The sequence below is a fragment of the Hypomesus nipponensis genome, chromosome 3, assembly GCF_054491055.1.
Source record: "Hypomesus nipponensis isolate SF chromosome 3, ASM5449105v1, whole genome shotgun sequence".
NCBI classification, from domain to species: domain Eukaryota; kingdom Metazoa; phylum Chordata; class Actinopteri; order Osmeriformes; family Osmeridae; genus Hypomesus; species Hypomesus nipponensis.
In genome coordinates this window covers 9,866,383-9,888,973 of record NC_140363.1, presented here as the reverse complement: position 1 = coordinate 9,888,973, position 22,591 = coordinate 9,866,383, and the positions used below count along the sequence as shown (strand labels likewise).

At 48.5% G+C, this 22,591-nt stretch overlaps 1 protein-coding gene across 2 annotated transcripts in view; it reads left to right on the top strand.

Annotated features, from left to right (window-relative positions):
* Window positions 1-200: 200 nt before the first annotated feature.
* Window positions 201-22,591, top strand: part of runx3 (RUNX family transcription factor 3) — a 31,051-nt gene continuing 8,660 nt past the window's right edge. The window contains exons 1-5 of one of the 2 annotated variants that reach the window (XM_084675383.1): window positions 201-1,466; window positions 2,286-2,442; window positions 3,685-3,789; window positions 15,189-15,347; window positions 21,854-21,928. In XM_084675383.1, coding sequence (XP_084531509.1) covers window positions 1,209-1,466; window positions 2,286-2,442; window positions 3,685-3,789; window positions 15,189-15,347; window positions 21,854-21,928 — 754 coding nt within the window. In that variant the 5' untranslated portion in view covers window positions 201-1,208. The remainder of the gene's footprint in view (window positions 1,467-2,285; window positions 2,443-3,684; window positions 3,790-15,188; window positions 15,348-21,853; window positions 21,929-22,591) is intronic. The other variant, XM_084675384.1, reaches the window with a different exon arrangement.

Genomic DNA, 22,591 nt, shown 5'->3' with positions numbered 1-22,591 from the left:
CAATAATTAATAACCTGTATAACAGAATAAAGGGTGAGCAGGGAGAGCTTTCACTTCGCTTATATTCGAGAGATTGTGATTGGTCTAATGAAAGCCCAACCCAGGCGACTCATTGGTGGAAGCCATCGCCACACTCCAGCACTAAAATGACTTGGGTAAATAATATCACGGCACTCTTCACTCTCACACCATCCTTCAGTCAAGCAACTTCTGGTTACTTTCCTCTGCTTAACCTGCCATATAGGACTAAACTTCCAAACACAAGCGTATATTATTGAGTGAGAGAGAACTAGTTGTTTTACGCAAGTAAAACCTAACGTTTACTAGGTTTGTTTACCTCGGTTTATTTTTCCAATCCAGCAAGGATAACTATAAGATTATATACGGAAGGGAGACAAATACGCGATAAAGGAACTTGTTCACTTGATGGTGAAACATCGGACAACCGCGTTCCAACCTCCGAGTAGAGAAACTGAATGACTGACTTTTTTGAGAATCTTCTGCGTGCGCCACGGAGTCTGGTCTCATCCGAGGGGCAAGACTCTATAGAAGGAGCTTCAGGCACAAAGCGTGATAGACACATTTAACATTGAAGCAAGTCAACAACTCAGTGGACTCATCACCTGTCCGCATTTGGCGACTTTTGGATTATAGTTTGCTCCCTCTCAGGACACTTCATTTAGTTAGCCTATTTTCATAATCGTATTTGTTGAACTGATAATACGTTTTATTTTAGTTGTAATCTACTTTAAAGTCTAATAGTCCGCATTGATTGAGGCTATATGCATTACCTATTTGGGGCCTATTTGTCTTCGGATGTGTGGTTGAAATTGTAATGTTTGTGTGGGCATTCCGTCAAGCGCAGAATAGAGCAAAGCGTAGACCAGTGGACCGTAAGAACGCTTGGAGAGATTGTGGTTTTCTAGTTTTGCTGTAGTTAGTGAGAAACCGAGAGCAACTGAATGTTTCTCAAGCAGCTACATCCTGGGCAGATGATATAGCTCAAAGTCAACCGACTGTATCGTGTTGAGATAAAACAAGAATTCAACTCAACATTTCACTGCGCCGCGCGCATTCAGCTCCATCCCCTTGAAACCGCAGGACTTGACCTGTGAAACGCCACAAAGCGGGAAAAGACTGTTACTTTCCTAAAAACCCAAACCACCCACCAGAAACCCAGTGAAGTGGCCTTGACACAAGCTGTTGTGATGCATATTCCCGTAGACCCTACCACCACCAGACGGTTCACGCCGCCATCCACGTCGTTCCCCTGCAGTAAGATTGGAGACGGCAGCGGGACCATGGGCACTCCTGGGCCGCTGAGAACACGACCTGAGACAAGGAATGTAGTGGACGTCCTGGCAGACCACGCTGGAGAGCTGGTCCGGACTGACAGCCCAAACTTCCTCTGCTCCGTGCTTCCCTCACACTGGAGGTGCAACAAAACTCTGCCTGTGGCTTTCAAGGTAAGCTAAATGACCCATGACTAACAGATTTTGGCTTCCGAATAGGCTAACAATAGCAATTCTGAAGTATGGTAGGCCAATGCATTCAATAGTGGCATACTTAAACGCAATGATATAGACCTAAAGTCATACAAATATAAAACTGGTTTAGAGAATAGAGATTAAACCGTTTATAAGAGGAAAGCTTAATACCGCATCTGATCTTTGTTAAAATAGTTCATTATAATTTGTATTTCTTGTAATAGGCTATAGTTTGGCCTACTTAAATAGCCAATGACTGATTTCTGACAAGAAAAAATGTTTTTAGATGTGTAGGCCTATAGGCTTCCACAGTTTAACTGAAGACCGATAATAACTAATTAAGGGAAGAACCTAATGTAGACAAAATATACATTTGACATTAAATTCAAAATACATTCGCAGCCTAAGTGTCGTCTCGAATTGTTTGGATATTTTTTAAGGCAGACCTAAAAATCGGTATTCAGTTACAGTGACTAACACTCAAGTTATTTATGTGGCGCTATTTTAGTCAGTTTATGCTATCTGTGGTTTTGCAAGAATTTACAAATAATAATTTATGTAAAATTAGTCATGAGATTCTGGCAATTATTTTTGGAACGTTTATATGTATTTGGCATAGGACGTTATTTGTAGATTATCCAATAAATTGACCACATTTTCTAAAACAAATATTAAAACCTAATTTGGTGAAAATACAAGACGCGGTTTTATTCTGCCACCGGATGCGGTTTAGCACTCAGTCTGTTTTTGATTTTGTTGTGCGCATGATGACCCGGTTTGACCGCGGTGTTCTTGCAGGTTGTCGCACTTGGTGATGTGCCCGACGGAACCCTTGTTACAGTGATGGCGGGAAACGACGAGAACTACTCTGCGGAGCTGAGAAACGCGTCTGCGGTGATGAAGAACCAGGTGGCCCGGTTCAACGACCTGCGTTTTGTGGGCAGGAGTGGACGAGGTGAGGAGAGAAACTTAATTTGCTCCACATAATGTCACTGTGGCAGTTACATAGTTCTTCTGTGAGTCTACCTAAATCCGTTTACCTGCATGGGAAACACCGGACCTGCGCAATTATAGCCTTCTGTATATACAGGCTTAAGAATAATTTACCAATTTTAATGTGAAAATGAAATTACCCAAATATAATTATTTTATCTAATGTGAGCATCACATGAAAAACCACGTAGCTATTCATTTCCCGGGGCGATTTACTGTGTCAAGTGCCACCTTTTACGTTAGGCTATGCCAGGGTCTAATTATGGGAATTATAGGTACTTATTCGTCTTAAAAAGCAGTGTCTATGAAGCTACAAACTTGAATATGTGGTTAGATATTGCATTATAATGAAATAGCTCAGCCCAGCGTCAATCAAGAACGATGCATCTCGCCACCCGCCTACTTTTCACGCTCCCTATAGGCCTATACCCACTCACTTTGGGTAGCTGCAGCCATGGAGTTGCATGAAAAAAAATATTCCGTGCTATTGCTTTGCACGTTTGACTGCTTTGCTGTTTACACACCTCAAGAAACTAGTGCAGGAATTGCTGGCATTCCATCTGAACGATCTCTCACACAGCCATCCTGCTGGCCCACTAACTTGCATATTTCCCTTTAAATGTTAGGCCTACTCTTAAAATAGTTGCAGACTGATGAATGGAAAAGGCTTTCGTCTCCGAATTAAAAGTACCTTTGATTTCTGTAGTCAATTACCCCACCCCAGGATTCCTTTCCCCACAGTCTTATTTAACAAGAGATGCTTTTTTTTTTTTTATGAAAGCGCCGCTTCATAGACTAGGACGAATAAACGGACTGTTGCACGTTCTCTCTCTTTCTTTCGCCTTTCATGCAGATTGGAACTCAAGGAAGCTCGTGCAAGACAGCCTTGTTGAACAATAAACTGTCGCTGTAGAGAATTTCGAACAATCTGGAAAATATTCCCTCAATAATCAGAATCATACACACATTTTCAAAGAGGTGGTCCCCTCTCTTAGTTCAAAAACTTAAAGGGGACGTCATCTGGTGGCGGATTTAATTAAGCAAGCCGAACGCGGTTGCAAACAATATACTTTATGACAAAAAAAATCGCCCAAATCCAAATGAAACAGACTCACAAAGGAATAGTAATCTCAAGTGTATCTGAAGATGAGTTGATTCTGTCGGTTGTAGTAACTAACACAGTATCAACTATGTTTTTCACCAGGCAAGAGCTTCACCCTGACCATTACAGTGTTCACCGGCCCACCTCAGGTGGCCACCTACCACCGTGCCATCAAAGTCACCGTGGACGGACCAAGAGAACCACGCAGTGAGTACCCTCTCTCCCCCTTTACCCCCTCTGCACACACTGAAGAGTCCAGCATGGTTTGTCCAGTTGTTCTGACATTTGAATGCAAAAGTGGTTCATTACTATGGAACAGTTAGTTAGTAAAGTGGAATATTGTATCGTAGTATAGGGATACTATGTAGTAGGTTGTGCACAATGAGAACTGCGAGAGAGAGAGGGGGGGGGCGCACAGAGTGAAAACGGGCTATTACAGGCATAGGCTTTGAAAGAGGAGAGTGTCATCAGTTCTAAAAGTGCCACATGAGTCAGATGACACAAGAAAATAAAGCTGTGTGTGTATGTGAGAGAGAAAAAGAGTGTGTGTGTGTGTGTGTGTATGTGAGAGACATATTTCAGTTCAACAGATCAAGCAGTCTTGGTCTTGTCCAGTAATGGTAATATACTGGAAACAGTAGATAAGTGAATTTGTGTGCGTGTGTCTCCAAATGGCAAACCCAGACCCACATGACCACACTGCTCTGGTCAGACAGCCCCACCTGGTTGACCACATACAGTAAGTGACTCGTTGACCCAACACTACGAAGACTTAACACCATCTGCCATTCAGACATCCTGGAGCTCTACAGTAGTGCGGTCAGACGTGTGACCATGTAGATGTTTGAGAAGGATAGAGTGACACAGATGAGTCATTAGCTTGCAAAAAAGGCTGATGGTGTATCTGGTTGTGTACCAGTGTGTTCCTGCCCAGGGTAGGTTAGACTGGTCATAAGGGTTAGGTTTCATGGCCGTGCCTGTGAAGACGATGGTGTTTATTGTGGTAATCCTGTGCACTTTTTGAGTGGACTGTGAATAGGTAGGATTGCTATGCCCTGCGCTCATGTCTACGAAGGGGTTATTTGGAACAGGGCAGATTTAGACCAGTCAAAACAGACCAACGGGCCAGTCAAGGTAGCCCAGGGGTGGAGGGAATATGGGGGTGTTGTGAGTGGCTGTGAGCGAGGGGGTTGGTGCATCATCCCACCATCCTGCCGGGCTGGGGGCTATTTGAGGAGGCGTTGGAAATAGAGAACAGTGTGGAGAATAGATAGGGAGGACTAGAAAATTAAACCCCAACTGTGTGTGTGTGTGCGTGTGTCTGTGCGCACGTGTGTCCGTCCGTGCATGTTTGTTTGGATGCAGTGCAGTGAAGTTGCTGGCACACACATATATCGATTTCAGGTTTGTTTGTCTCCACATAGACGAACTACGAGAAAATAGCTTGGCTCAGTGCATGTACTTGTTTGTGGCAGTCTCTCAGGTCAATACAAAATCGCCTCCTGTGAGGTCACATAAGCCGGCGCAGACGTTAACGGTGTCTCCTGTGTGTCACCTGTATGACGTCTCTGTCCACGTTCCCCTCTTTGGCTGTCGAGGGGCTGTGCCACGTTCGCACGCACCCTATAAAAGACTGGTCGTTTCATTCCGACGACGAGGAATCGAGCCACGAGTTCCATTTAACTGGTCTGGAAACGGGTCTGAGGCAAGTTATGAGATCCAGCACTGGCATACCCTACTGTTATTTGATAACGTGGGACTATTAGTAGAGCCACAGTGTAGAGGTGTGTGAGCAAGGGGGGTCGTTTGTTTTTCTTTTGATTACCCCAACCAGAATGGTCACACCACACCTCACCAGACACACACCATACAAAAGACAGTGTTTATGGCTGCGTATTAGCAACATCATGTAGCATGACTCATTCAGTTTGCATGTAGCATTATCGGATGTGCTGTTGGATTTTTTGTTGTGATGAGGGACGTGGACATGTTCACCAGTTTACTGTCTGCCTGCCGTGCAGATTGCTGAGGGGTTTACCGTTTGTTTGTGGGGGCCTGTAACATTTGCATGGCTGGGAGCACTAGGCTGTGGGACGGCTGGCACACAGGGAAGAAGGCTTATTAATGTTTACAGATCCAGTCTGGGAACCTGATGGACAGGACTGGAGATCCCCCGCGGCAACGGTCCGCCCCAAAATAAAACACTCGGCACTGTTGTGCACAAATGAAAACATACGAGCGCACAAACACACACACACACACACACATACACACACACATACACACACACACACACACACACAGACAAAAACACAGAGATGAAAGGAAAGGACGGAGCTGACAAACACACATTGTGTACACACACACACACACACACACATATATACAGTGCTTCCTCAAACAGAGACAGTGGAAGAACCATACAACCCTGTGCTCACTGACACAGACAGTAGTTAGACATAGAGGTGCATACACCTATTTTCTTCTCACTCTCCCGTGTCATGATGTTAGGGGTTCTTCTTCTTTGACACGGCCGTGTAACATCTACTAAATGTGAGCCAGCCAACCCCAGAAAACTCTCTCTTCAGTCAGAGGCCACACTACTTTCTCAGAAGCAGCTCTGTGTACGTCAGTGCATTTCAGGGAACAGAGAAAGCCGAGAGTGAAAGAGAGAGAGAGAGAGAGAGAGAGAGAGAGAGAGAGAGAGAGGGAGAGAAGAGGAAGAGACAGAATGAGACGTCAACAGGGAGGATGTGACGGAAGTGTCGAGACCCTCCCTGTTGAAGCAGACCCCCCCCCCCCCACCACCCTCCTCACACATTCCGCCCTTGCCTCCCTGCTGAGTTCCGCAAAGTGTGTGTATGTGTGTGTGTGTGTGTGTGTATCACCAGAGCTGGGACAGTGTTAAATGTAAGGAGCTTTTGGACGGTGTGTTGAAAATACTGCTTAATTTTTCAACAAGTGATTTTTGTCATGATGACCGGTCACTCATACAAACAATGCATGCTCGGCGTGTGTGAACTTGACTGCATTGAAAATGAAGTGTTGAACATGCTCAGAACAGTCCCCAGTTGTAGCGTGTTTGTTGCCTGTATTTACTCTGCCGGGTGTATTCACACAGACAGAAGCAGTTGTGGGTGTGTGTGTGTGTGTGTGTGTGTGTGTGTGGGGGGGTGAGGGTGGGAGGTGGGGGTCAGGGTTGTCAGGTTGATTCTATTTGCATTTGGCATGCAGACTGTACAGACGTATGCAAATACTCCAAACAATGGACTCTCCCTGGGATTCTGCAGACTCTCTTCAAAGTTAATCAGAGACAGATATTTGCGTGTGTGTGTGTGTATGTTCACATTGTATGGTGTAGGTTGTGTGTGTGTGTGTGTGTGTAGACCTGTGTGTACCCATGCACCTGCCAGGTGTGTCCTCCCCTTTAAGTCGTCTGCTCGGCCACGCCTATAGCTCTGCAAATCACATGAAAGGCTTGCCCTCGGTGTGAATTGCTCTCTCAAAGGCCACTTTGATGTTGAAAATGGAGATGGGTGTTTTTGAAAGGAGAAAAAAGGGCCTACAGGTGTATTAGTGCCAGGAGAAAGAGGAGCGAGAGACAGCATGACGTCGCGTGACGTCGGGTGACTTCCTGTTGATCACTGCCGCACCCTCCCAGACTAAGCAGAGGCTGGAGAGACAGAGTCACAATCCTCACTGCTGGGGAGCAAACAGTTCCATAAAAATAAAACACCTAATTACATGAAACTCATGATCCTTCTGTGCATCCGATTGGACACAAGTCGTTGAAGACAGATGACCATGTGGAAACGTTTCCTCTCTAGAGTTGTTTGGAATGACCCGGGGCAACTCCCTGCAACTGTCTGTCTGTCTGTCTGTCTGTCTGTCTGTATCTCTCTTTCTCCCTTTAGGTCTCTCTCTCTCCCCCTCTCTCTGTCTCTCTCTGTCACACTTGGCTACAGCGATTAGAAACTGAGCAAATATTGTCAGACTGATAAATCGCATGGAATGCAGTCACTCAGTTGAATGGGTTTTTATTTGTTTTAGAGGAAGCCTCATTTCCATTTGATTCCAGTCTTAGTTGGACACTTGTCTACAGTGACTCTGTGTGGAAGTGGAGCAGGGGAGTGCCCAGGGAGCCAGGTGGAAGCCTGTAAGGAAGGCCACAGGTCCTGACTCCTACTGACACACTACCAGGACTGCCGCCCCCCCCCACACACACACACACACATACACACACACACACACACTCAGTAGAGCACATGGGAAAGATAATCCCACTAAAGCCTCCCTGTGAAAGCTCTGCAAATGAGACAAAATAACCAAACCAGACACACACAGAGAGAGAGAGAGAGAGAGAGAGAGAGAGAGAGAGAGAGAGAGAGAGAGAGAGAGAGAGAGAGAGAGAGAGAGAGAAAGCAACTCCATAAATCCCACCTCTAGCTCTTTCTGTCCTCCTCTCCCCCTCTCTGCATCCCTCTGTTTGCTCTCCTGAATGTCGTTGTGAGATGAATGTCAAAAGTCTGTATGAAGTCAGGAGAAAAGTAGAATACAGCATTGTCTGACTTTGTTCTGGTCCCTTTTTACTTCCCAGGCTTCAAAGTCTGTAGTCTGCTGCTGTCTGGATACAGACAAACACACACACACACGCTGGGCCCTCACCATGTGCACTCACAGGGCCCCAGGGCCAGAATGGCCTTTCTCTCTTTCCTCAGAACTACTTTTGACTTTGTATCTACAGACGTCACCAGTAGACGATGGACGCGCAAGGAATTATCAAAGTATTTACACAGGCGCTCGCTTGAATTTCTTAATTTCTCTCTGATGATGCAAGGCGTGTGGGGGATATATTTTCTTAGAAATGCAGAGAGAGAGAAAAAAAAACCTTCTGCTCTTTCACAGCCTGGCCCTTCTCTCTCCATGGCCCCCTCTCTCTAAACTCATTGCCCAAACGTCTGCTTTTCCTGTTTACCTAACTATAAGGGGAAGTCAAATGGCCTCTCTGTGTGCTTACCCTTCCCTGTTTACACTGACCTGTACAGGAGGGAGCCATTACGACCTTTTAGACCTAATTCAATAAAAAGGCATAGATCTGGATTTAGACAAATAAATGGAGTGCTAGGGAATATTTTGCTACAATTTATGACAATAAATGTGTTTTTATACACCAAGGAGTGTGTGTGTGTGTGTGGCGGGGGGGACATGTGGCAGGGAGGCACCTGCTGCTTACTGGAAAAGGCACTGTATTTGGACTACTGTGTGGTTTGGCCTATTTATTTGGCTGGGCTTAATGGGAAGGAACTGTCAGCCATTAATAGACATGTGGAGGAGTGTGTGTGTGTGGGGGGGGCAGAGGGAGGGGAAAGAAGATATCTTCAGTAAAACAGTGGTTACCAGCCATAGTGTGCTCTGCTCGAACACATTCCTGTGCTAGGTTAGTTACTTTGAGTAAGTTGAAGATGCTTCCAGTTTGAGTGTTTACTTCCTGCCATGCTCTGTCGACATTGATATGGATCAGGATGATACAACATCCACATCAAATGATGACAAATGGAACACGGATTGAAACACATAAACAAACACATCCACACTCCCCCGTCCGTGAATCCCTTTTCTCAAGCTTTTGTTCACACAGTCGGGGCGTTGTGCCTGTCTTCCTGTCAGTTGTCATTCTGCAGAACAGTGCGTGCATGTGTGTGTGTATGCAAACATGTGCAGCGTGCGAGAGCGAAGCTTCTACATGCCTGTGTGTGCACCCATACGTGCTAGTCTGTGTGTGTGTGTGTGTGTGTGCATACGAGTGTGCTTGCATGTCACAGGCACCGATGTGTGAAGGCGAAACCGTTTGACACATCTGCTGGTGTTGCGTCGGTGCATGCGACGACTCGGCTTCTCTTTCCCACAGATCTGCAAAGCCCCCCCGCCCCCGCAGCTGACTGCTTATGACGCCTGGAAGACCCCTACAGATAAACACACGCACACACTAACACCGTCACCTCCCTAAACTCTCACATTCTGAGATAAACACAACACTCTCAAAGCAGCTTATTTCTCGAATAGGATCCGTTACTGGGGCTGGGTGGAAGGGCCCGGTGCAGAACCAGCAGCATTGGGAGGCTTTTGGGCCGCAGGGTGGCAAACTGCCAACAGGGCCTGAGAATCCCTCTGAAGGGGCGAGAGAGACGAGCAGAGCCCGTGCAACAAAGGAGGATGATTGCTGTTGACGTGAACCAGGGTCGGTCGTATTGTTGTTGAGCGTGGGAGGGATGAGACTGGAGGGGTCCACCCCTCACACTCACCTCGCCTGCCTCAACCTGCAGCCTGTAGCGCCGTCCCTGTGTGGCATGGCCCCTATTCCTCACACAAACATGTTCACACACACACACACACACACACACACACAGAACGCAAACTTATCGTCTCATCAGTAGAGGAAGACATGCCGTGCCTCAAACAGTCAGTTGTGACTTCCGCTGCGAGCGCGCGTGTCAGAGACTCGGTCTCTGTTCCCCAGGGGAAGCCTGCGCCACTCTGACATCTGTTCTCCGGAGATAGCAGCACAGGTAGACAGACAGGGGGGCAGGAAGCCAGGCAGGCAGGCAGGCAGGCAGCAAGGCAGGCAGCAAGGCAGATGGATGGCAGAAAGGCAGGACGGCAGGCGGTTAAGCAGGAAGGCAGACAGACAGGCACAGAGGGAATGCATCCATAGCACAACTTGGCACAGTCTGAGAAAGAGACCCATAGGGAGAATGCTGTGCATGTTGAGTTCACCTGGTTACCTCCAAAGAAAAAAAATATAATAAATTACATTTTTGTGTGGAATCAAAACTAGACAGTGAAGACAGGGCTGGTCCCACAGTGTACGAACTGGTGTAGTGTGTGTGATTATGTGCGTTTGCGACATATTTATTTAGGCCCAGACGAGACAGCCACAAACACCACTCAAGAATAAAAACCCACATCCTTCTGGGTCAGCCTCAAAATAAGAGCTGTGATTGGCCAGACCTTGAACACCCAGCCTTGTGATTGGCGGTGTTTCTGCTACAGTACTGCCACCGTTGCTAGAGTCTCTATATTCATGATGGGAACCAAGTGCAGAGTGAAAGAAGAAGTCAGACAGAATAGGAGAGAGGGAGGGAGGAAACGGGCAGGAAGAGGAAGGCAGGTGTACGAGGCTTTACTCAACACATGTTGAAACGGCTTTGGGCTCCGACGGTGAAGGGGAAGTTCGCTAGCAGCCCCCAAAAAACGACTGAAACACTCAACTGTCGAACTGGGTTACAGTTCAAGGCCTAAACAGAAGCGCTAACAAACAGACAACCACTTAGCACCCATCCTCTTAAATGACCTGGACTGCATGCGAGTTCAGACACGTGACTCATGTGCTTCCTGGTCGGTGAAATGGGCCATGGGGAAAGCATGTTGTGGTGACACAGGTTGTTTTGTGACACCAAATGTTTTGCAACACAGTGAATCCTCTCCCCACCAGCATCCACAGCAAAGGAAGGGAGGGGTGCATACATATCAGAACATCTCACCAAAATCAACAGCACCAGTCAAAAACAACACCCTGGTCTGCCGCATTCTATTAGACTCCATTATAGATTCAGAGCCTAATGAAATCAATGGGCTTTTAACATTATACCATACATATATAAAGGATATCAGATGTCATGAAGCAGAGTACCCAACATTGAGTGTTTGTTTACTTTCTAGACATGTCAAACCCCTTCATTGTTGTTCCAAGCACAGTATTCAGTCTAGAAAGGCTTTCAGGACCCTGCTGTAGACTGTCCATATACAAACAAGCTTATGACAGTCTGAACATAGCAGGCTCACTTTCCAAACATTTTGAAAGACTAGTAGTGATTGGCAGTGCCTCTGTTATCATTCAAGCCTATCAAGTCCATTTATATGATGAATACAAATATTTACACTCCAGATATACTCGGCAAGGACCTGGCAGAGGGCCAGAGCACGTACTGGCCTTTGCCACCCAGATAGGGTTTCACTTCGCCCATGAAAATGCACCCACAGCCCGTCAACTAAAACAAGCCTGTGTTTAACGTGTCGCTCTTCGGGAAGGAACATATGTTTCTTTCTTTCAAAATGGAGGGGTAGCGAGGCTGGGAGGGAGGGAGGGTGGGAGGGAGGGAGGGTGGGAGGGAGGGAGGGAGGGAGGGAGGGAGGGAGGGAGGGAGGGAGGGAGGGAGGGAGGGAGGGAGGGAGGGAGGGAGGGAGGGAGGGAGGGAGGGAGGGAGGGAGGGTGGGAGGGAGGGAGGGAGCTGTCTTAGGTGGGTGATGGCTCAGTTGAACCTATTCTGCCGATCAACTTCGATAAAAAGGATGTTCACCCGGTCAGAACACAAACGCAGAAGAGCGAAGCTCCGCGTCTCTGCGTCTTTGCGTTGTCCTCTCTCAAGGTCTGAACGCCCCAGAGAATGACAAACAGAAAGGGAGCAGTGCACGGCCGTCCCGTCAGCATCGCCCCCCATGTTTCCCTACGCCGTTAATACCAGACCCTTTTTATACCAGCCTTTTTATTTGGTCGTCGTTATCCTAATGCTTTCAGAGGACGTGACCGCGACCCAGGGAGAAGGCTAGTAAATCGCCAACCTGCAGCATCCATTTTGCCTTCCTATCGAGAGCCTCGCAGCCCTGGGCCTCGTGTGTGTCGTGCTCCCAGTCCTATCTTGCGGTTATGATATCATAGCGAGAAAAACAGGGCATTCTCTCCTAAGTGCACCCCGACACATTAAATATTCATCCCACCGCAGAACCCCCTCCACCCCACTGAAAGGGGTTGGTGGTGCCCTGAGACCCACCCCTGCTCCCCCCCCCCCCCCCCGCCACCCCCTCCAGACAGGCCGAGACCCTGCAGAGTGAGAGTCAAGCACTGGTGGTCTACCAGACACACCCAAGCTGTAGCCAGGGTCAGGCCAGAGGAGAGAGCTTTAACGTTGGGGGTTTAACTGAAGGCCGACATCCATGGCCCTTAAACAACAAGCTGGGACCAGCCCGGAAACAAACAAACCCATGCCGACGTCTGTCGTAGGAGCCTGGTCTTATTTCCCCTCCTTTTGGGATGAAGTGTATGTAATGGAGGGTGAGGTTTAAAAGGGAGAGAAAGAGAGGAGAAAAGAAGGGGGGCGTGTCCAGAAGAGTGAAAGGAGAAGAAAGGAAGAGAGTGTGTGTTTAATGTCCTCTATGTGCTTGATTCCAGATGGGACTGTTGAGGGGCAAGTCTTATATAAAGAGGCGAGAGAGAGAGAGAGAGAGAGAGAGAGAGAGAGAGAGAGAGAGAGAGAGAGAGAGAGAGAGAAAGAGAATGAAAGAGGAGGAAGAGAAAAAGGATGGAATCTCGGTTGATTAGTGGTGTTAACAGTGACTTGGCCTGGGTTAGAGCTCCAGGCCTGCTCTAATGAAGCCTCTGCTCCCATGCTTCTCTCTAATGGCCCGCCAAAGCCCCTACTGGTAGGACTGAACAGTCTGTCCCCACACACACACACACACACACACCATGCCAGCTGGACCCCAGCCATGGGATCCACTGCTGTGTGTTTATTCATTTGTGTGTCTGTGAGGTTGTCTATGTACGTGTGTGCACATGGAGTGTGTGTGTGTGTGTGTTTCTGGGAGGCAGTATGATCACTTTCATCCCCAAAGAGCCAGCCAATTCATCCCAGACCACCGAGGGCCAGAAAGAAACTGCCCAATTATCCATTTTCCTCGTCTTTTTCTCTCCACCAGTGGTGGGATGTATCATTTCCTGGATGTCAGATGTTTGAGGTGGTGTAAATCTCTTATTAACTACACCAGGACACACATACAGTGTAGGGCTGGGCTGGGCTTGCAGGCTGGTCCTCTGGCCTCCATTGCTCTGGACTGAGACACACAGTAGCCACAGTGTCTGTACAGACGATGGAGCCAGTGTGTGCGCGTGTGTGTGTGTGTGTGTGTGTGTGTGTGTGCGCGTGTGTGCGCGTGTGGTTGCGGAACAAGATGAGGAGGTGGTTGGCCCTCCTTATCAGAGTGTGAAGAACAAGATCTGCGTGTGTTTCTAAAGTTGGTTTCCCTGTGTTAAGGCAAGAGGGTGTGGACAGGCAGGCAGTATGTCACCCGGTGACCTTTGAGTTTCTCACGTCCCACTTCTGACACGGGAAGAGCTAACAAACTCCCAACAGTGTCTTACCGGAGACTGATTACTCATACCACCCAAACACACACACACACACACTGCAAAAGGGTGTTTACTTGACTGTGAGTGTATAGGGAATAGTCAGCTTGTGTGTAAGAGAGTTAAGGCTGTCAGTGATTTCGGTGTGTCCCAGTCTAGACAGATATTACATTTCTCCTCAAGCTCAGTCCACCTCTGTGTGCGCACACACACACACACGCACACACACACGGATAATTCTATATTGTACATAAAGGGAAAAGGGAGTGATGGCTACCAAATGGACAGAGCGGTAAACGGGAACAAACATTACCCAGGGGTCAACTCGGAGGAGAGATATATTGCCCATGGGTCAGAGGAGAGAGAGAGTCCATATCAGTCGCTTGGCTAGCCCTCTTTATATACTGATAAAATATTCAAATCCAGCCATTACTTCACATTAGGCTGCCCAACGGAGATGCCAGGGCAGAAACCACAGAATGTATACATGTGCCTCCATGCTGGTGCACAGCTAGTTACATTACAACCCACTCTTCCATTAAAACCTCATCCGGACTCACGTTGGACAGTTATGTGTGTTCACATGTACTTTGTGTGTGGTTTGTGTGATTGTGTGTGCGGGTGTCCACATGTAAAAGGTTTTCTTCCTCCTTTTCCCTGGATGAGGTATCTAAGTGATAAGGGCTTGAGTGATTTCCTTTGTCTGTTTTGGTGAGAATAAGATGTGTGAGATTTGTTCTTAGCATGTGCACAGACACACACAGACACACACAGACACACACAGACAGATGAGTCCTTCAGTTTGGAAAATATGGCTGGGTGTTTCCTTCTGAGTAAATGCAGGGTCAGACAGCATTTGTGTGTGTGTGTGTGTGTGTGTCTGTGTGTGTGTGTAGTATGTGAAGTAATCTCCTCCAATTAAAGAACAAACTGCAACAGAGCCATGGAATCAAAGGCTTGTCAACCTAATAATAATAATAATGAGAATGATTCTATTTTGGAGTTAAAATCTGTGTGTAACAGGGGAGATATTCATAGCTTTGACAGTAATTTCCCCACTAATTACAATTTGAGTTCAAAATAGAATGCAGACTACCTTTTCGAAGGTTCCCTCCATACAGACTCTCACAGGACTGAAAGAAAAAGCAAATATATGACAGCAGAACTTGCACAAGTGAATGAATGTGTTATTATTTTTGCTATTTTTACACTTTCAGTATTGCAGTGGAAATATCATTAGGTGCCATGTTCTTCCCGTCAGTGTAGGTGGTAACTTGGCTCCTCTCTTTCTCTTTCCCTCCTGCTCTCTCTCTCTCCCCTTATCCCCCTTTCCCCTTCCTCCTCCACCTCTTGTCTCTCTCTATCCTCCCCCCCCTTTCCTTCTCCCTCACCTTCTACCTCCTCCCTCCCCCGCCCCCTCCTCCAGGACACAGAGTGAAGATGGAGGACCCTCAGAAGATGCAATTCTCTGACCGGCTCAGTGAGATTGAGAGATACCAGCGTGCGGGCCTGAGGATGGGCCCAGGGAACACCAATCCCCGGCCCATCCACCAGGGCCTAAGCTCCTCCACACAGTCCCAGATAGGTAGGACACACACACACACACACCCACACCCACATTGTCTTTAAAGTTACACATCTCAGAGACTACCACTACTACCTATGTCCAGTGATGGACCATGGAAGGTGTTTCAACATCTCAATGATGGAATCACAGAGGATGTTATGAGTCAGGTCTACTACCAAGCCAACCGTACGCACACCGTACTGCCTGTGGTCAGTGTAAGCGAGCGAGGACCTGGCTGTACCATAAGGCCCGACTGTGCCTTGCCCAGCAGGACCTGCTGATAGCAGTGTGTTAGACCTGGGGGAGGGTGCATTTACTGGAAGACTACAAAGCAGCCAGCGAAGGCTCTGTCCCCAGACGCCCTGCGTCGGCGGGGCTCAGGGGCGGTGGCATGCAGGGTCCAGTGTGGGGCCAGGTGGCATGCAGGGTCCAGTGTGGGGCCAGGTGGCATGCAGGGGCTGCGGCCAGGGCGGACCACGCCACACTACAGCCTCAGGAATGTAGCAGGCACCCGTTAGCTGGGCCATCACGTCACTCTCAGAGCAGCCTTACAGGGGATAACTGCAGCCAAGGCACCATGGAGGGGGGGAGGAGGGGGATGTGGGTGTGGGTGTGGTGTGTGTGAGAGAGAGAGAGAGAGACAGAGAGAGAGAGAGAGAGAGAGAGAGAGAGAGAGAGAGAGGACGGACAAGAGAGAAAAGGAGAGAGTGTGTGCTTGTTTGTGCGACATAGACTGTAAAAAAGAAAGCGAGAGAGTGTCTGTGCGTGCGTGTGTGTGTGTGTGTGTGTGTGTGTGGGCGGAGGCTGGAGTGAGGATGAGTGTCCACTCTCAGACATATGTCAGTGCCTCTGTACGTGATGGCATGTCTGGGAGTTTGCAGACAAAACACACGCACACAAACACACACACACACAAACACCTACACACAAATACATCTACAGCTCCCACCCACTCTTTAGTTCTCATGCGGGACAAGGGTATAAATGGCTGATAGGGAAGCTCATTTCTAGTTAAAGAGGCCCTCTTTTTCTCCCCATATCAGTCTGTTGTGAGAGTACAAAGGTCTTGTTTGGGACTGTTCAGCTAGGTCTATCTGTGTGTTCTTCACAGTACGGTTCTGTGGCCTTGTGCTGTGCAGAGTCACCATGTGTGTGGGCCTATCTTCGATGACAGGGAGGAGAGAGAGAGGGGAATCTCCACTGTGTCCTCACCCCTCATCTGCCTCACAGCCAGTAGTGCTGATGTGATGTTGATGTTACTCCTCCAAACAATGTATTACCCGCACGGAACGCGTCGGCCATTTTGAGATAAGCATCGCTGAGGTTCCGCCGAGAGCAAACAGCTGGCGTTCTGACAACGTGTGGCGGGAGCATGTTGTCCATGATTTCTTTTGTACTTTTATGTGGTGTTCCAACAGTGTGTGTTCCTGCACACTGACCAAGTTATCTTGGTGTTAGATTAAAAGGCTTGCTCAGAGGATAATCCAGAAGGGCTTGGTTAATACCAGAGACTAGTTCTGGTCTGGTAGCAGAGGCCTACAGGCAAACGCTGTCATGGCAGATGGAGAGAGCCTGTATGTATGGCTCTTGTCTGCTCGGCCTAGCAGGATTAAGGCAGGAGTAATGCTTTATGGACCTGCCAGGGCTCAAAGACCTGCACTGTTGCAACACACACAGTGACAGATATACCGAAACACACACACACAGAAAATGCACACACACACTCTTCCAGACACAACACGTTAATGTGGCTGGGAGCCGCCAGGGTTGAGAGGCGTAGAGATTCACACTGATTCCACACAACAGCCGCCAAAGACCGCGGGCCCTCTTTGAGGTGTGTGTGTGGTGTGTTTGGTGTGTATCCACCCGCCTGTGTGTGTGTTCGTAAGGGGCGGTGCCTTCGAAAACCACACAGCTTAATCTCTGGCATTACCGTCCTGACTACCTGTCTTCAGGGCAAACCACGCTAAAATAATTAAATAACATTGGAGCTGTTTTTCACCCCTCTCCTCTGCTCTCCTCGTTTACACAGATAAACCCATCCACCACCGCCATGACACACACCACTGAGCACATCCATGTATATATAGCCCCTCACACCCAAACAACACTCTAACACGACCCTCAGCTCAAAACCCAAATAGTCTCTCGTGTATTAAATCCTCCATCGCAGACACACAGAGGTATTTACATATCAACACCGCACACACCTCCGATTTTGGCAGTATGGGGAGGCAAAGTTGTATTTTCTAGATTAATTTAAGACCAAGCTGTTTGTTTGAGATTCGCAAGAGTGATAGACCGTCAGTCAACACGTTATAATTAAATGGATTCCTGTCTTGCCTGTTGCAAAAGAGCTTTCCATTATCTGTCTTGTAAAGATGGATAGATGGGGAAAATACAATGTCATCTCTGGCTAAAGCCCCTTGCTTCATGTTGCAGTCTGAACCATGAAATAGTGTCTGAGTTTAGTTGTCAACAAGAGGAGGACTAAACTTTCGAGACACTGCTCTGGATCCTGACACACACACACACACACACACACAGGGACAGGAACGAGTACCTCACACATACTGCACACAGAAACAACGCGAGCTTAAACACACAGACAGACACACACCCAACGTTACGTGCCAGTGTTGCAAGCTGTGCCAGTGGCCCAGACAGACAGAGTAATTAAGAGCTCATTACAGTGCATGCAGCGACAGGACTCCAGCATGCTGGCAGACGCTGTGCTCACCTCTTGTTTTCATTCAGCCGAGGCTACAGGTGAGCCTGCTAGACCCGGGGAATGATCCTCCATGAGGGCAGAGTGAGGGTGCGTGGGTGGGGGGGTGTTTGTGTGTGGGGGGGGAGCTGTGTGTGTTTCTGTCAGTGCAGTCAAGCATATCTGACACACAGACATAAAGGCCCCAAATTGTTACTCTTGTTTCCTTAACGTCAAGTGATGTGCGTATGTGTTGGGAAAAAAAAGAAAGACAAAAATGTTACCCCTGACATTCAAAGAATGTCATCTCATAAGTAGCGGCGACATATCAACACGTACTCATACGTTCATACCAGCGTGTGCCGGGTAGGCTGAGAAAAGAGAAGGAAACGATGTACATTCTTCGACGAGAGAATCTCCAGAAATGATCCTGAAGACTCGTTTTCTTCTCCTCTAAAGAGGCAGACAAAACTAAACAGGCCCCTGGCTCACAATCTAAGACCCAGCCGAGACCAAAACGACTCTTTCAACTTGAACGTGTGTTAAGAAGAAGAAAAAAAGAAGGAAAGCGCAGAGATGACAGCAGCAATTTAATCATCCCCAAAAGAAATCCTGGGCCTTTTGAGGTGGTATCATTTAACATGCTATTTGTTCCAACACCTGTGTTCCTCAGCGAAGACCAATATCAGATACTGGCATAACTTGCCGCCATCCAGTCAAGCACTCCTTGCTTTGATGAGGGCCCCCCAAAAAATGATGTTTGTCTTTCTCCCCTGGCTCTGGGCGTGTGTCTGCGCGCTAAGCTACTCTACGGGTGATAAGTACCTGCAATCAAACACACTGGTTTCAGTAACACTCATGCCCTGATATGGTCCATTCGAGGCCATGCTAGTGGAGGAGGTCATCAAATACTAGCCCCAACACTATGTCTCTGTGGATCTCTGGGTCTCCTCCCTGATAGGGCTCAGGGAGGCCTCTGTAGACTTGTCTGCCTGCCAGGATGCTGCAGTCCTGGGGGTCATGGTACGAAACCACCCAGAAGCATGTGGTTAGGCCGCACACTCCAAATACATGCTGTGTCACTGCACCGTGTTGCATGTGTAAACAGCTGTCCCAGTAACAATGGCACATTGGGACTGTGAGTCGAGTCAGACAGACCTAGAAATCAATAACCCCCCCCACACACACACACACACCCCTTTCTTCCTTGTCCACAGTGACCACAGTTTACTTCACATTAGCCTACTGGCAGTAAAGGAGAGAGCCCATGTTCCACACACACACACACACACACACACACCTTTGCTGTGTTAGTATGGTTTGGCTGGTAGATCATCAAGTTGATTTCTGGTAAGTAGACGATGTTAAGGCTTGCTACTGTAGCTTGCTACTTGCTACTCCAAAGTTCAGATGGGCAGCAATGCATGCTGGTCCATGCCAAATCCGTACAGGAAAGTCACTCCACGGCCAAAGGCAACCTATAAGAGCAGGAATCCAGACCAGAGTTAAAAGATTGTTTTACTTCTTTCAGGCTTTTATTTACATAATATGCCAATGGAGTTTATTTGTTATGGTGCCTAAAAGCTTCACTTGTGGTTACTCTCTTCGAGTAACCCTCGTATGAATAATTCAAACTGAAAATGTTTTTGTTCCTCAGTGAACATCTATTCTCTTTTGAAGCTACCTCCTTTAGGGGGGGGGGGGAAGAAAAACAGAAGTGAGAGCAAGTTTCTTATTTTTTCTTTTTTTTACCAGACTCCACTGTTTGTGTTAGTTATAATTTCACATCAGAGTCTGGTCGAGTTTTACATTTCAGCAATTACTGAAACTACATGTGTGCCATGAACAGTCCCTATTGAGTCTGGGGAAGGGGGGGGGGGAGTGTTCAAATAGAACATAGGATTTTTCAGCCGTCGTGTTTGTTTTTGCTCATGTTATAAGTGAGGACTCAAAAGACATATCAAATGTCCCACATAGCTGAGCCAAGGCCGTGTTCCTCCACTCTCAAACACGCTTGCTCTCTCTCTCCCTTCCTCTTCGCTGGCGTCTTTCTCTCTCTCTCTCTCTCTCCCTCACATTCTCTCCGTCGCGACGCCCAGGGCCTAAGCGAAACAGGAAGCCAGCACAAGGCCCGGCATTCACTGTGTCTCAATGACACGCTTCATTTTGCCCGGCGCGTTACATGTCTCGCAGGCAGGCGCTGTCGGACACCCTACCCACCCCCCCCCCACCCCATCCACCCCTCACGAGGGCAGACGCCATCTTGACGTCCCACCGGCGGTGCTTTCATCTTCCCACGATACACTGCAACCACTAGCGTCCTGTTTATTTGTGTCCTCCTGGACCACGCGGGCACCGCCCAAAAGCTACACAGTGACGCGGCCATTTGTCCGTCCCCCTTTCCTCAGCTCCCCCTGCCCCATTTCCCCAATCTCTAGCCCCACCCAGGGGCCGGCCTTCCTGTTAACAGGAGTAATCTGTGCCGCCGGTATTGAGCTTGTCCGTCGGCCAATCAAAATATTTGAAGGAAATGTTTATTTTCTTGTGCCGATCGCACCAGCTGCTTGCAAGCCCCCTTTCTGAATGAAGCCATTTATGTGTAAGAATTTGCCATTGTAAAGGCGAGGCAAGGACTCTCTCAGCAACAGAGTGCTGATGCGGGACTTTGGAGAGGAAGTTGGAGGAGCTCTGGGGGCCACAACAGCTCTCTGCTAAGCCCCCGGTGTGGCTATAGGTGAACACCTCCCCCACACCCTCCACGACCAATCTCCAAACCCCCTCACCTCCCTCGCCACCAGCCTCCAACCCGACAGCTGAGGCTTAGGGTGGAGTTCCACTACCATGTTGTGTCCAGGCAACATGAGAGGACGTTGGATCATATTTTGTCAGTAAAAAAAAAACTAAGCTGAGGCCAAAACATGTGAAAAACCTGTTTTTGGAGGAAGATAAGGATTTCAGTTCAAACCTTTTCCTTGTTGGTCGGTACGTCTAGTACATGTGCGCTAAATCTAGTTGGAGTATAGAGTGTGTGTGTGTGTGTGTGCGCTTGTGTGTGTGATTTGAGGCCACCCTTGTCCACAGTGGTTTGTGCAGGTTGGCTTGTAACAAGTGCAGCGTCTCAGACCGGGAGCAAACAGCCACTATTTGCATGTCAAATTGTCAGCCAGCTGTGGTGTGGCCGTGGAGTGTGAACCTGGGTCCCACGAGCTGGGCCAGTACTCCTGCTCCCTCCCTCCATCTCTGACAGCCCGACTGAACAGGCCAACAAAGGCCTGGCACCTCGAGAGGCCTCCTCGGCCCACCCCCCCTTTCCTCCACCTCTCACTCCACCCCAGGCCCCACCTGAAAGACCCCAAAATATCCTCTCTGTGCCCATCAAACATGTTTTCCCAAGACCTCTCTCACTCCTGTGAGAACCCCCCCCCCCCCCCCCCCCCCCCCCCCCCCCCCCCCCCCCAGCCTGTCAGGTCAGTGGAGGCACTGCTGTCACAGGTAGACAGCCCTCCAAACCACCAGATGTCTGATGCCTCTGACAAGGCGCTGGCTTATGTTTCCTCATGTGCTGAGATGGTGCAGAGCTTGTAGAAGCCACTGACATACTGTACATAGCATAACTTGCAAAGCTGAGGTCTTGACTTAAGTCCATGTCATACGGGTGCACCATCCCCCACCAAAACTTTTCTTGGTACTTTTGAAATACCAATTTACATACTAGTCAGTTACATAGCTTGCTAAACTTGCTAGGACAAGTGTTGGAATACACGCCAATTTGTGCTCCAAGAGAAGCAGCTAAAATGGGCGCGTCTCTGTGTTGCAGCTCTGTGGTCGGAGCAGATGGACACCCCTACTCTGAAGACCTGCAAGGTGGAGGACGATCTCCGACCCTGGTCAGGTAGGTCACCTCCCCCCCCGAACCACGTCCAGCTCTTCACTGTCGTGTCTCTCTCCCCCCCTGAACCACGTCCAGCTCTTCACTGTCGTGTCTCTCTCCCCCCTGAACCACGTCCAGCTCTTCACTGTCGTGTCTCTCTCCCCCCTGAACCACGTCCAGCTCTTCACTGTCGTGTCTCTCTCCCCCCCTGAACCACGTCCAGCTCTTCACTGTCGTGTCTCTCTCCCCCCCTCTCACTGTGCCTACCCAGGCTGGCCTCTCTCTCTTCGTTCCTCACTCCGCTCACAAAATCAGGAATGAAACGCCTTAAACTCATTCTCTACTTATATGACCCTGAGTGGTATGTGAGTGTGAGATGCCGTCCACATGCGTGAGGGTGTGCATGTGTGTGTGTGTGCATGTGCGTGTGTGTGCGTGTGTGTGTGTCATGAGAAAAGGGGTTTCCAGGCGGCGTTTGTTCGTTTCTGAGGCTTAATCATAACCCCCAAGCATGCTGGGGGTGGGGACGACCATAAGAGATCGCCATAATTACTAGACTGAGAAAGTAGACATGAAAAGTACAGAGGAAAGATTGAGGAGACTTGGCCTGTGTTCACCACATCAGCCCAGCCAAGTTCATACTAGGCAAATGGCGCGGTGCATCATGCAATTGTCTGGAGCAGC